The sequence below is a fragment of the Lynx rufus genome, unplaced genomic scaffold, assembly GCF_022079265.1.
Source record: "Lynx rufus isolate CCGP_SWC_20201006 ecotype Redwood Valley unplaced genomic scaffold, mLynRuf1.p SCAF_22, whole genome shotgun sequence".
NCBI classification, from domain to species: Eukaryota; Metazoa; Chordata; class Mammalia; order Carnivora; family Felidae; genus Lynx; species Lynx rufus.
The window spans coordinates 10,488,850-10,501,805 of record NW_025814837.1 but is presented as its reverse complement, the minus strand read 5'-3'; the positions used below and the strand labels follow the sequence as shown (position 1 = coordinate 10,501,805).

At 34.4% G+C, this 12,956-nt stretch overlaps 1 protein-coding gene across 1 annotated transcript in view; it reads left to right on the top strand.

Annotated features, from left to right (window-relative positions):
• The window catches only part of DSG3 (desmoglein 3), a 43,715-nt gene that overhangs the window by 11,562 nt on the left and 19,197 nt on the right, over window positions 1-12,956 (top strand). The window contains exons 5-6 of the mRNA XM_047086875.1: window positions 12,072-12,107; window positions 12,631-12,759. Coding sequence (XP_046942831.1) covers window positions 12,072-12,107; window positions 12,631-12,759 — 165 coding nt within the window. The remainder of the gene's footprint in view (window positions 1-12,071; window positions 12,108-12,630; window positions 12,760-12,956) is intronic.

Here is a 12,956-nt window from a genome sequence, read left to right as displayed (position 1 = left end):
CAAACAAACAAACAAAAAAACAGAATATCTTGCTCACCAGGTGGGTTTTTTTCCCATCTTTTAGACTACAAAATTGTTTCTGCCTAAAATACTCTGATTAAGTGATTTTCCTGAAACTAAAAAGCCTCCAAAACCTGATGCATAAATACTTACAAAGATAAAATTGTTCTTCTAACCTGATGCATAAATACTTACAAAGATAAAATTGTTCTTCAAACCTTTCTTTAAGTTGTCTGGAATGTTTAAAAGTGTTTTTAACTCTAGGGTCATAACCAAATTAAAGTGGTGTTAGTAGGTTGCCCCCTCCCCTAAGTTAGGTTGGAGTCCAAATATTTCGAAGTGCATAAAAATACAGCAGTAAGCAGGTTGACTGCTCTGGAGGAAATTTTTGAGTAATTAAAATTGCACAAAGATCATCTCTTTCACTAGACAAACCTACCTTTTAAAAAACTTATAAATGAAAAGGAATACAAGAGGAAAGGTGTCATCTGATTTTTATCAAGGATCTGATTTTGCAATGCATTATTTATATATTTCAAATATCCAAAGGCACCATGTAACTGTTTACTCCCATTTTATTCCTAATTATTTTCAATTACTTCTAATATTTTTTCGAATGTTTTTCAATTATTACTAATTGTTTTCCAAAACCTGTATTAATAGTTACTTAACTATTACTTAGGCTTTGTATTGCTTTCAATGATATAAATTATTACTTAACACTCACGTTTTGCTGAACTTTCAATCTACCCACATATACTCAGACTAAAAATAAATGCTCTTCAACAAGTTAGGTTTTAGGGGATTTTTCTATGTTTTGTTTTGCTTTTCAGTTTTAATTGCAACCCTGAATAAAAGCTAACTAGATTCTTTTTCAGTGTAGTCAGGCCTAGCTTTTGCATTTCCACACCATGATTAATTTATTATTCATCTGGGACCTTCCTATTAAACCTGGTCTTTAGCCTGTGAACTTTTCTTTCAGCTTCCAACAAAGGATTTCATTACTTTGGGAATTGAGGTGTGTCTAAGTTTTTACCTGGGAGCAAAAGTGATGCAAGCATTTCTGGTGAGACCAATCCTTGGTTTAGGGTGGGGAGGAGCCGCATAACAGGCCGGCTGTAGATTCCAGAAAGTAGAGAAGCGACCAAAGAGCTTTTCTTAGACATCCTATGCGGACAGTCGGAAGGACTGAAGCAGCAGCTCCCTTGGATTTGTCCACCAGGGAAATCAGAGACAATGACTTGGCTCCTTTTCAGAACATCAAGGGCTCTGGCCATGTTAATGGTAAGTCTTTTTTTTTTCCCAAAATAATTGCCACTTTCCCTGTTTACTTCCTTTTTTGATAATACAGTATTTGATTGCCGAATCCCTATTATAAATTCTAAAAAGAGTGCAGTAAAAAGAAACAACTTTAGAATGAAATCATAAAGATTACCAATTTCCTCCTCTTGTGGGATTTTGATGTTGTATTTTATATAGAAAATAAACCAGAGAGAAATAGAATGTGAAAGTCGACATTTAGCATTTCTTTAGTTAATGAGTTCATTAATCTGGATCTCAGATCTATTTTCTACCACACTTTCACTTTCTTCAAAGTAATGCTTTTATTCCTCTTTCTAATACACAAACTAAAACACTTGAAAGAGAACCAGGTCTGTTTTCCAAGGTTACATATCTCTTAAGCATATGGCTAAGAACTGTACATGTCTGGTCTTGATACCTGACTTGTTTTTAAAACAGACCGTTGAATTAAAATCAAAGCAATGCTTGACTCTAGAGAAGCTGAAAGAGTTATTAAGAAAACAATGTTAATGTTTAGCCATTATATGCAAAAAATATGCCAACTTTGGGCGACAAAAACATACAGCATTTTATAAGCCTTTTTTTTTTTTCAGGAGAATAATACTTTTGTTGGTTGAGAAAGATTTATATAATGTTATCTAAAAGAGAAGTGGAATCTGAAGAGCAAAGCACTAGCCTGGATATTACAGACTAGTTTGTTCCTTAACTATGTTGTTTCTGTGAAGAAAAAAAAAGCTCCAATTGTTTCAGTTACATTAGGATACCAAAATAGTGACATACACCATAAATGAGTATTTTTAAATTCTTCATACAAATTCCCCACTTCACAGTAAACCAAGTTGGCCTGGGCATAAGTTTTCCTCATCTCCTCATCTAAAAAATTGAGGTGATAATTGGACTTCAAGAAGTTATAGGAAGATAGAGCTCAAGAAAGAACTTTCTAAAAATTAGAGGTGTCTAAAATTAGAATTGGCTGCCCTGTGGACCAGAGTTTCCAAGCCTTCCCTCTCACAATGCCCAAGCGGAAAATAGGTATCCTTCCTTCTGTTAGGGTCTATTTTTATTATAACAGTGTAACTAATTGTTTTGGTTATCTAATGAGTTTATTTGACCCAAGAATGTTGTAAAGAGTAATGAGACAATTGTATGACTTTCCCACCTTTCCAGATGGTCATTTCTGGACTAAACTGCAAGTGGCCTGAAAATGCACATGTCTACACCAATGACCAACTCAGAAAGCTATGGGAAAGGCGGCAGGGGGTGTCAAAAGGTGTCATAAGGACACAGAACTAGAGCAGCAAAAGCTTAAGCAAGCTCTTTTCCCTGTTTTGACATAGACCATTCTCAAGTATCCCTCTGATTCTAGAGTGACCAATAAGATCCTTATACTAAGGGCTGTTTCATTCATCTTTCTATCCCGAACTCCCACTATATAATGTCTCTCTTACAGCGGACACACAATTGTTTGAAAAATGGATAAATGAAAAATTAATGAAGGCTCTCTAAACTATAACCTCCCACAGTGCCTCTATAATGCTAGTCATAAGGAAACTATGAAATGTAAGACATTTTCTTCCCCTCCAAAAAATTTCATACACACACACACACACACACACACACACACACACAAGCTATTTAAACAACAATATAGGGGCTCCCGGATGGCTCACTCAGCTGAGCATCCAAATTTTGATTTCAGCTTGGGTCACGATCCCAGGATTGTGGGATCGCGCTCCATGTCAGGCTCCACTCTGGGTGTAGAGTCTGCTTGGGATTCTCTCTCTCTCTCCCTCTGCCCCTCTCCTCCACTCGTGAGCTCTCTCTCCTTCTCTAAAATAAAATAAATAAATAAATAATTAAAAATAACAACATTATAACTTCATAGACCTGCTCTGTCCAATATGGCAGCCACCGCCCATCTGTGGCTATTAACCACTTAAAATGTGGTTGGTGTGAATTGAGAATATACACCATATTTTGAAGACTTCGTATAAAAAAAAAAGAATGTAAAATGTCAATTTTTATGTTACTATTAAAATGATAGTATTTTGGATTATTGGATAAAAGATATGTTAAAATTAATTTCACCTTTTTAGGCTTTTTAAATATATTAGTATTAGAACATTTAAAATTATATATTTGGCTCACATTTGTGGTTCTTATTATATTTCTATTGGACAGCGCTTATCTATTATTAATGCTGTTAGTGGAATTCAGTATCGGTCAAAAGTGAGGTCGGCAATCAAGGCTCCATAGACTAGGTGAGATTTGGCTGTTTTTTGATTAGTATAGATAGGTCAAGGGGGATTTCTTCAGTTTTCAGACTAGCATGAGCAAAGGAAAGAGTGATTACGGCATTTACCTAGAGGCAATGGACACACTGGTTTGGCTAGAATGACCGTTTGTGTTGGGCATGAGTTGGAAAGGTAGATGAGGGTCAGACTGAAAAGCTCACTCTGTGAAAACTAATAGAGTCCTTTTAGAACTGGGGAGCCACCCCAAGTTTCGAAATAGTGTGGTGAGAGGGAAAAAAATCCAATGTTTTTAAAAGCATTATGGAGTGGGAATGTGCATCTTTTGTTGTTGAAGGGTGAGGTCTGAAAGCTGGAAGACATATTTGGAGGTGTTGAATTAATTCCACCACCCTATGACCGTATAAGGGTTGGCTAGAGAAGTGAGATATGACAGCAAAGTCACAGACTTCAGTCTACACCTGTACAACTGACTCACTCCAGACCTTGTTTCCTCAACTGTCAAATGACGATAATCACAGCCCCCTGCCATAGTAAGAATAAAGCAGAAAGAAACATTTGCAAACAAGTGCTCTGGAAAATATAAAGTGCTTTGTAGGACTCGGATCACTTGTCATGTTTACATTAATAATACAGGTGATTTTTGATAACTTGTTAAAATTCTACCTTACTATTTTACATAACCACCACCACCAGTTTTAATCAGTCAAGAAACAGTCCTTTGTTGAGTGAAAGATCCTATCAAACTATATCCTAAATTGGTATAATAGTGGGTAGGAGAAAACAGCATTTTCAAACTGGGAGCATTACTCAAAATTTCAACTGTTCAGTCTTCTAGATTAATTACTTGAAAGACAAAAGCATGGAGAACGCCTGCCCGTAGTCAAAGAAAAATGTAATAGTTATCAGTTTCCTCTGCATATTGGATCCATTTCACACAATACAAAATAAACATTTTGGGGGAAAGTCTGTGATTGAAAAACACTTATCTTCAGAGATTTAACCTTTTAAAAATAATGTCTGTCTTCAAAGGAGACCACTGTCCACAAAATCTGCATCGCAGTTTGTAATATAACACTTCTATTAGCATCTGGACAATAAGATGTTTAATTTCATGCTACTATATTACATAAAAATTTACTCACTACAAAATTAATAGCTGTGTTTGGAATCCAAAGATTTTTAAAGCACAAAGTTTTAAAGAAGTTAGTAGTATTAGCTCTGGAAAAAAAGAAAGTAGTTTAAATATCAAGTTCTGCATTAAAATGTGTTCTAAATGTAGCAGAACTATCTTCAACCACCTTCTTCTCTAGAACAAACAAAAAGCAAAATTTTAGAAAAAGAATTGTAAGTAAATGGCCCAAATGTTTTATTGAAGTTTAGTTGACACACAACATCCTATTAGCTTCAGGTGTACCCCATATGATTCAGTAATTTTGTGCATTACAAAATGATCCCTATGATGAGTCTAGGTACCATACAAAGTTGTAACAGTATCATTGATTATATTCCTTATGCTGTACATTACATTCCCATGACTTACTCATTTTATAACTGGAAGTCTGTACCTCTTAATATCCTTCACCTATTTCACTCACTCTCCAACCCATCCTCCCTCTGGTAACCAGCAGTTTGTTTTCTGTATCTATAAGTCTGTTTCTTTTTTATTTTGTTTGTTCATTTGTTTTGCTGCTTAGATTCCACATATTAGTGAAATTGCATAGCATTTGTCTTTGCCTGACTTATTTCTCTTAGCATAATGCCTTCTAGGTCCATCTGTGTTGTTGCAAATAGCAAGATTTCATTCCTTTTTACGGCTGAGTAACATTCCATTATATCTATCCATCTATCATCTATCCCACATCTTCTTTATCCATTCATCTATTGGTGGACACTCAGGTTGATTCTATATCTTGGCCATTGTAAATAATGCTATGATGGATATAAGGGTTCACATATCTCTTCAAGCCGATTTTTTCATTTTATTTAGATAAATATCCAGAAATGGAATCACTGGATCATACAGTAGTTCTATTTTTAACTTTGTGAGAACTGTCCATACTGTCTTCCACAGTGGCCATACCAGTTTACATTCCCACAAACATGAGGGTTTCCTTTTCCCCATATCCTTGCAAACTTGTCATTTTTTGTCTTTTTGATTATAGCCAATCTGATGTGTGTGAGGTGTGACATAATATCGCATGCATTTCCCTGATGACTAGTGAGGCTGAGAATTTTCATGCCTGTTGGCTCTCTAGAGTCTTCTCTGGAAAAAAAAATCTACTCAAATGTTCTGCCTGTTTCTTAATTGAGTTTTTTAAATACTTAAGTTGTGTGAGTTGTAGAGGTTTTTTGTGTGAGTTTTGGATATTAACTTATCATATACATGATTTGCAAATATCTTCTTCCATTCAGTAAGCTGACTTTTCATTTCATTGGTTTCCTTCACTGTGCAAAAGCTTTTTCGTTTCATGTAGTCCCACTTGTTTTTGTTGCCCTTGCCTGAGGAGACTGTTCCAAAACAATATTGCTAAGACCAAAATCAAAGAGCCCGCTGCCTATGTTTTCTTCCAGGAGTTTTGTGGTTTCAGTTCTTACATTCAAGTCTTTAATCCATTTGAATTTATTTTTGCAAATGGTGTAAGTTGATGGTCCAGTTTCTTTCTTTTGCAGGTAGCTGTCCAATTTTCCCCACACCATTTATGAAAGAGACTATTTTTTTCCACATCATATATTTTTGCCTCCTTCATTACAGATTAATGAACCATATATGTGTGGGTTTATTTCTGGGCTCCATTCCATTTGATTGATCTGTGCGTCTGTTTTTATGCCAGTACCATACTGTTTTAATTACTATAGTTTTGTAGTACAGTTTTAAATCAGGGAGTGTGATCCTCTAGCTTTGTTCTTCTTTCTCGAGATCACTTTGGCTATTTGGGGGCTTTTGTGTTTCCACAGAAATTTTAGGATTATTTGTTCTAGCCCATGAAAAATGTAAATGGCCCAAGTTTTTAGCAGAAGGAAAATCTTTGAGGTATCTTTCCTTCTCTTGATTGATGAAACAATCTAGTTTCCAGTGCTAATAAATATATGAAAATAAATTTCCTCCTGAACCTCTCCAAAAGTTAAGATTCTAAAATCGGAATAACCTTGCCAAGCAATTCTGGCCAGTCTTGCCTGACTTGGGCAAATGTCAGGAAAGATGTAATTACATCTACCAATTACCACTCCCACTTACTTAATACCTGAAACTGGTTTTCATTTGGAGCTAGAACACTTAATGCCCCATGTGGTTTCCCATAAATCTGCTAGCCTTTGGCTCTTCCTTTCCAGTTAAGAGGCAATCTGATAGCCTAAGGTAAGGGCTTGTTTTGATAAAGTTCATCATAAGAAAATTATATGGGCAATTGGTTACTATCTGTAATTAAACTGTGAATAATTGAATCCATCTAATATGCACATTTTTCTTACGTGGCCCCTGCACAGTTGGCTAGGCTATACACTGCACAACTCCAGGAGGTAAACTACAATGTGAACAGTACCCCCTGAAGTTGTGCAAGGAGCAATTTACACAATTGTACAGTGGAACGCTGGTTCTTGACTCTTTCTGATGCTCAAGAAAGAGAAAGTTTTTATGTGACCTGATGTGAATAATAATAAAACAAGGTCACTTCATATTAAAGTGGATCCTTTACACCTTTTTTTTTTTTTGAAGTTTGGTGACTGAAGTGATTAACACTTCTTAAGCACTTCCTGTGGGCTAGCACTCATCTATGTGCTTTCAACCTATTAGTTCATTTAATCTTCACAACAAACCTATAAGGTAACTAGAATTATTATCCCTATTTTACAGATGAGGAAATTGAAAGATTGAGTAATATTCCCAAGTTATACAACTGGTAAATGGTGAGACTAGGATTTTAATTCAGGGATTCAAGATCTGGTGTCCAATTTCATATTACTACACTTAACTGTATTTAAATTAAGCATTTGAGAATATCCAATTTGTTGAGAATATCTAGTATATGTTTTTCTTAGCATTTCTATCATGATACACGGTTTAACTTTCTAAATTAATTGAGTTTACTCTTTTAATCAGTTATTGAAAATTGAATTGTTCAAAATTAAATAGTAATTTCTAAATATTAAATATATACCATTTTTGTTCAATTAAGAAATTTGTCCTGATACATACCAAGTTTATTAGAATGTTTTTGGAGTTTTAAATTTTAATTTTAAACAGCGTGTGTCTGTGTATATATATATGTATATATATATACACACACACACACACACACACACACATATATATATATGTATATGTATCTAGAGAGACTACATACCCATATATATGCTATGAGATATCGTAAGAGACAAATCACTCATTTTTTATTTACAGGAAATTTATTAATCAAACATGTATTGAATGACCTCTATGATTAAACTCATTAATAATCATTGTATATTGTATCTAACCAATTACAAGAATAATATCATCAGCCTATATATTGTTTTCCAAACATAATTAATAAATTTAAAAATTCATGTCTAAAACTTACAATAATTTCTTTGAATCACTTAATTCACTTTACAGATTTCCCAGAAGGGAGTGGATGTGATCCACTCTTATCCCATTCTAGAGGTGAGAGAGAGCTACCCTAGGTCAGCTAGCACTAACTCCCTGGATCCAATGCACAGTCTAACAGTCTATCCCTCCCCACACTAAAGTTTGACGTAACTCTAAACAAATTCCTGGCCACTCAGTAAATAACAGTTGTTATTATAAATGCCTTTTTAAAAACTAGTCACCCATATTCTCAAAACATATTTATTGTGTACCTATTATATTCAATAGGAACCTTAATGATATAATTATATACATTTAATTAACAAATAGGGTATATGGATATTAAATTACTTTATTCCACATGCTATTTTATTAATTTAATAATCTGATTTTCTTTCAGCAAAATATTTCTAGTTTTTATCTATACCAAAGTATTTAGGCCATATTAATGCTTTAAAAATCATATAACTAAAATTATCAGGGTGCCTGGGTGTCTCAGTCAGTTAAGTGTCCGACTCTTGATTTCTGCCCAGGTCAGGATCTCACCATTGTGGGATAGAGCCAGAACCTGCTTAGGATTCTTTCTCTCCCTCTCGCTCTGCCCCTTCCCCACTCGCACACAATCATGTACACAGTCTTTCTCTCTCTCAAAATAAAATAATAAAATAAAAAAGAATAAAATAAAATAAAATACAATCATCAAAATAACCAGAAAACCAGAGGAAGGAAAAAAAAAAGTATAGGAATTCTCAAGGTAAGTAGTGCTTTCTCCACATTTGTCTTTCCAATCAAAGCCACCAGAAATGACAACTTAGTTGATTTATATTGTCAGAAAACTACTGAAATATTTATTAAATACTCAAAATAGTTATATTGAAGTAACTAAAACAACTAAGTAACTAATATGCATATTAATTATCTAAAATAAAGCACTATTCTAAGTAATATAAGGCTATGATTATATTTCTAAATATTTAAGAAACATTACAATATTCAGAAGTGGTTTTTACTAACTACCTCATATTCCTAAAAGCACAAATACTATCAGATTTCACAAAATTCCCTAAAATTAGAGAACATTCTCGGTGGCCTGACTTTCAATAAGAGAATGAGAAAGAGTGAAGGTTTGAGTGAATAACTTCTAAAGGCTCTGATTCAGTGAAAAGATTGAACAAATAAGAAACAACTGTCTGCAATGTTCATTTTCCATTGTTTTTAGTTTGTACTTCCTTTGCTTCCCAGGAAAACAGAAATTATGCCTTAATGTCTATTAGAAGAATCATTCTCTATGAGGCTAGTGCAAACATGATTCATATTTTCTGGATGACTCTTTCCAGTTTTCCTGTAAAGGGAAGTGTGCCTGGCCCAATCCTCCCCTCACATGTGGCTGAGTCGTCTTAATGAGCTGAGAAATTAGGGCAATTACGACAGTAATTGGGTCCCCTCTCCCAAGTAACTAATGATAGTGTTTCAGAAAAAGAAGCAAAACTGTAAAATCATTTTGAGGTCTATTATAACCATATGTAATAGTCCCTTTTCACAACAATTTGCATACCCTTTCAAATAAGGATTTCAGTGAAATTTTTAGAATGGAAGGGTCCTGGCATCCTATGTCTGATATGGTTACTTCTTTGGTTCAGAGTTCAACCTGCCTCTTTATTATAACTTTCCAAAATCAACAATACAATAAATCTACATTGTTTCAGGAGTAACCTCAGCCTCTACCAGGAAGAAATCTAAATTGGCTATCCTATAACTTTCTTTCCACCACCAGTTTTTCTATTTATTTATGCCAAGTTTGGTTAAAATCTAGTGTAGTGATGATCTACACACTTCGGAGTCAGGCTGCAGAGGCTCACATCCTGACTCTGCCAGGGCTGTTGGGGGAGGTGAGTACTCATTGTCTCCTGTCTCCATTTCTGCATCCATAAGATAGACTATAAGAATAGTGTCTCCATCAGATGGCTACTCTAAGAATTAAGTGAGATGATAAAGATCTATAAATAGCAACTGACACAAAATCCATAATAAACCTTAACTACTAATATTACTCTAATTCTTTTTCTTCTTACTTATTTTTCACAATATTTTCCCTACCAGATTCTTTTCACGTAAGATAATCAGCGGGTCAACAAATACTTGTTAAATATCTGCTGAGGGAAAGGTATTATAACAATTGTGAGAAAAAAATAAACATAGGAGCATTGGAAAGTTTACAATTCTCTTGGCTTAACATCATAATGCACCCAAAACAATAAGAAATAGTAAATCATGGCAAATCCTTATGGATTAAACTGCATGGTACAAAATATGTGTTGAAAAAACTCAGAAACAAGACATCAGTAAGGACAGTTTCATGGAGATTGTTGGAACTTGAATTGATCTTAAAGGATTAGTAATATTAAAGTGGGTAAAGGGGAGATGTCACTTTACACCAGTGAGAATAGTTAAAATTAAAGTGACAAGAAATAAAAAGTTTTGGCAAGGATGTGGGGAACAAGACCTTTGTACACTATTGTTGGGAATTGAAATTGGTACAGCCTCTATGGAAAACAGTATGGAGGTTCCTCAAAAAATTAAAAATAGAATTATCATATGATCCAATAACTCCACTATTAGGTATTTACCAAAAGAAAACAAAAACACTAAGTCACAAAGATATATGCATCCCTATGTTTATTTCCGCATCATTTATAACAGCCGTAATATGGAAGCAACCTAAGTGTCCATCAATAGACGAATGGAGAAGGAAGATGTAGTGGAATACCATGCAGCCATAAAAACACGAGATCATGTCATCTGAGACAACATGGATGGACCTAGAGAGTATTATGCTCAGTGAAACAAGTCAGACTGAGAAAGCCCAATACCATATGATTCCACTCATAAGCAGAATCAAAAAGAGAAAAGAATAAACAAACAAAAAGCAGAATCGGAGCTGTCAATACAGAGAACAAACTGATAATTGCCAGAGAGGAGAATGGTGGGGATTGAGCAAAATGAATGAAGGGAAGTGGGAGATACAGGCTTCCAAGTATGGAATGAATAAGTCACAGGAATAAAAGGCACAGCATAAGGAATAATCAGTGATGTTGTAAAAGCAATGTAACAGTACAGATGGTAGCTACACTTGCGGTGAACACAGCATAATGTATAAACTTGTCAAATCGCTAAGTCGCACACCTGAAACTAATATAACATTGCACATCAACTATACTCACATTTTTTAAAAATGCATTCCGGGTAGAAAATAAGATAGAACAAAACACAAATGAGGTTTTCATACGTTCTTGAAAATGTAAAGACCCTAGCCTGCCTGACGTCATTCTATCCTCATCTGATTTTTTCATATCAGTACAAAAATTAAGTTCAACATTTAAGTTGAAGTAACAGGGCAGAGATAAGCAGATCTGTGTCCCACAGTAAAGAGTTCTTGTGATGGGAATAGCGTATCCCCATCTTTTACAAAGTATATCCCCGTCTTTTGTATCCCCATCCACTCTCTAAACCTTACTAGTTCTAGCCCATCCTCTCCACCCATGTACAACTGAGAAAATGCCTTACCCTGTAAGTGCAGCCAGCTAATAGTTTATCACAATGATGCTTGCCACTGTTTGCCAAAGCAGTATCTCCCCCAGTTCCTGGAAAGTACAGAACAGCCAGGTAAGCAATGTCAGGTTGCTACAACTGGCTGTTTGTCAGAGTTCTGCACAGTTCCATAGGTTCTTCTGTGTTTCCTTAAAATTGTGTAGTCAGATTAAAAAACTGGAAGAACTTGTTTCTATCTCAGGTATTTTCTTTTTCCTGGGAGCACTTTACCCTTTAAATAGTGCTTCCCCAAATCTACTTCTTTTGAAACAAAAACAAATCACAACATGAATAAGATTATCTTATGCAATTACTTATTTGAAGAATTCACATTTAATTTGACTTTATTTAAATGTCTACAGGTGCTCCTATTGGTTCACGGAGAATTGCGAATAGAGGTAAAGTATGAAAAAGTTTTTTGTAGTTAAAATAAAATAATAGTTTAGTTTAAAAAATGAAAATTGTACTTGAGAAAAATAAGTATTTATTTACTTTTTAAAACTGTTAAATAATTTAATTGTGAAAATAAAATTGAAACTAACCCAATTTTAAATACCAACAAGGTATAAATGTCATTATTGTAGTTTTATCTCATGCATGCTTTCTTATTTTAAACAAACCAACAGAGTTTTATTAAACAAGTCCTAGGTGCCCAGAGCAGTGAGATATTATGGAATATTTAAAGGAAAGATAAAAAATGATTAAATGTTAATATTAAAAATCATATGGTTCTGTAATTGTTTTAGTTATTAAATGTTTCTTCTTTGCTTGACAAAATGTGAGGTCAGGCAAATTAGACATTTGACAGTCCAAGATACCATGAAACATAGGGGACTCCTCAACTTAGGTATTAATAATTAATACTCAAAGCAAAACTTTCCAACAATGTGCATAATAAAATGGGATGCCTTTTCATGTAAGACAAAAGGTCAACATGGAGAAGATGAGACTGCGTTACAAGGCAAAAGGAGATATAAACGTGAATGGGTGAAATTTGCCAAACCCTGCAGAGAAAGAGAAGACAACTCAAAAAGAAACCCAATTGCCAAAGTAAGTCATATCAGCAGGGGGACGAAGTGAGTTTTTAGAATACATGTAATAGATGTAAATTAAAATGAGATGGCAACTGCATTTATCAAAATGCAGATTGGGGAGTCTACAGAAAAAATAACCTGGTATCTTCAGCCAAAAAAATACAATAACAATAATATAGAGAAAGTTGAAGGAACTATGGCTTCTAGGGTAAT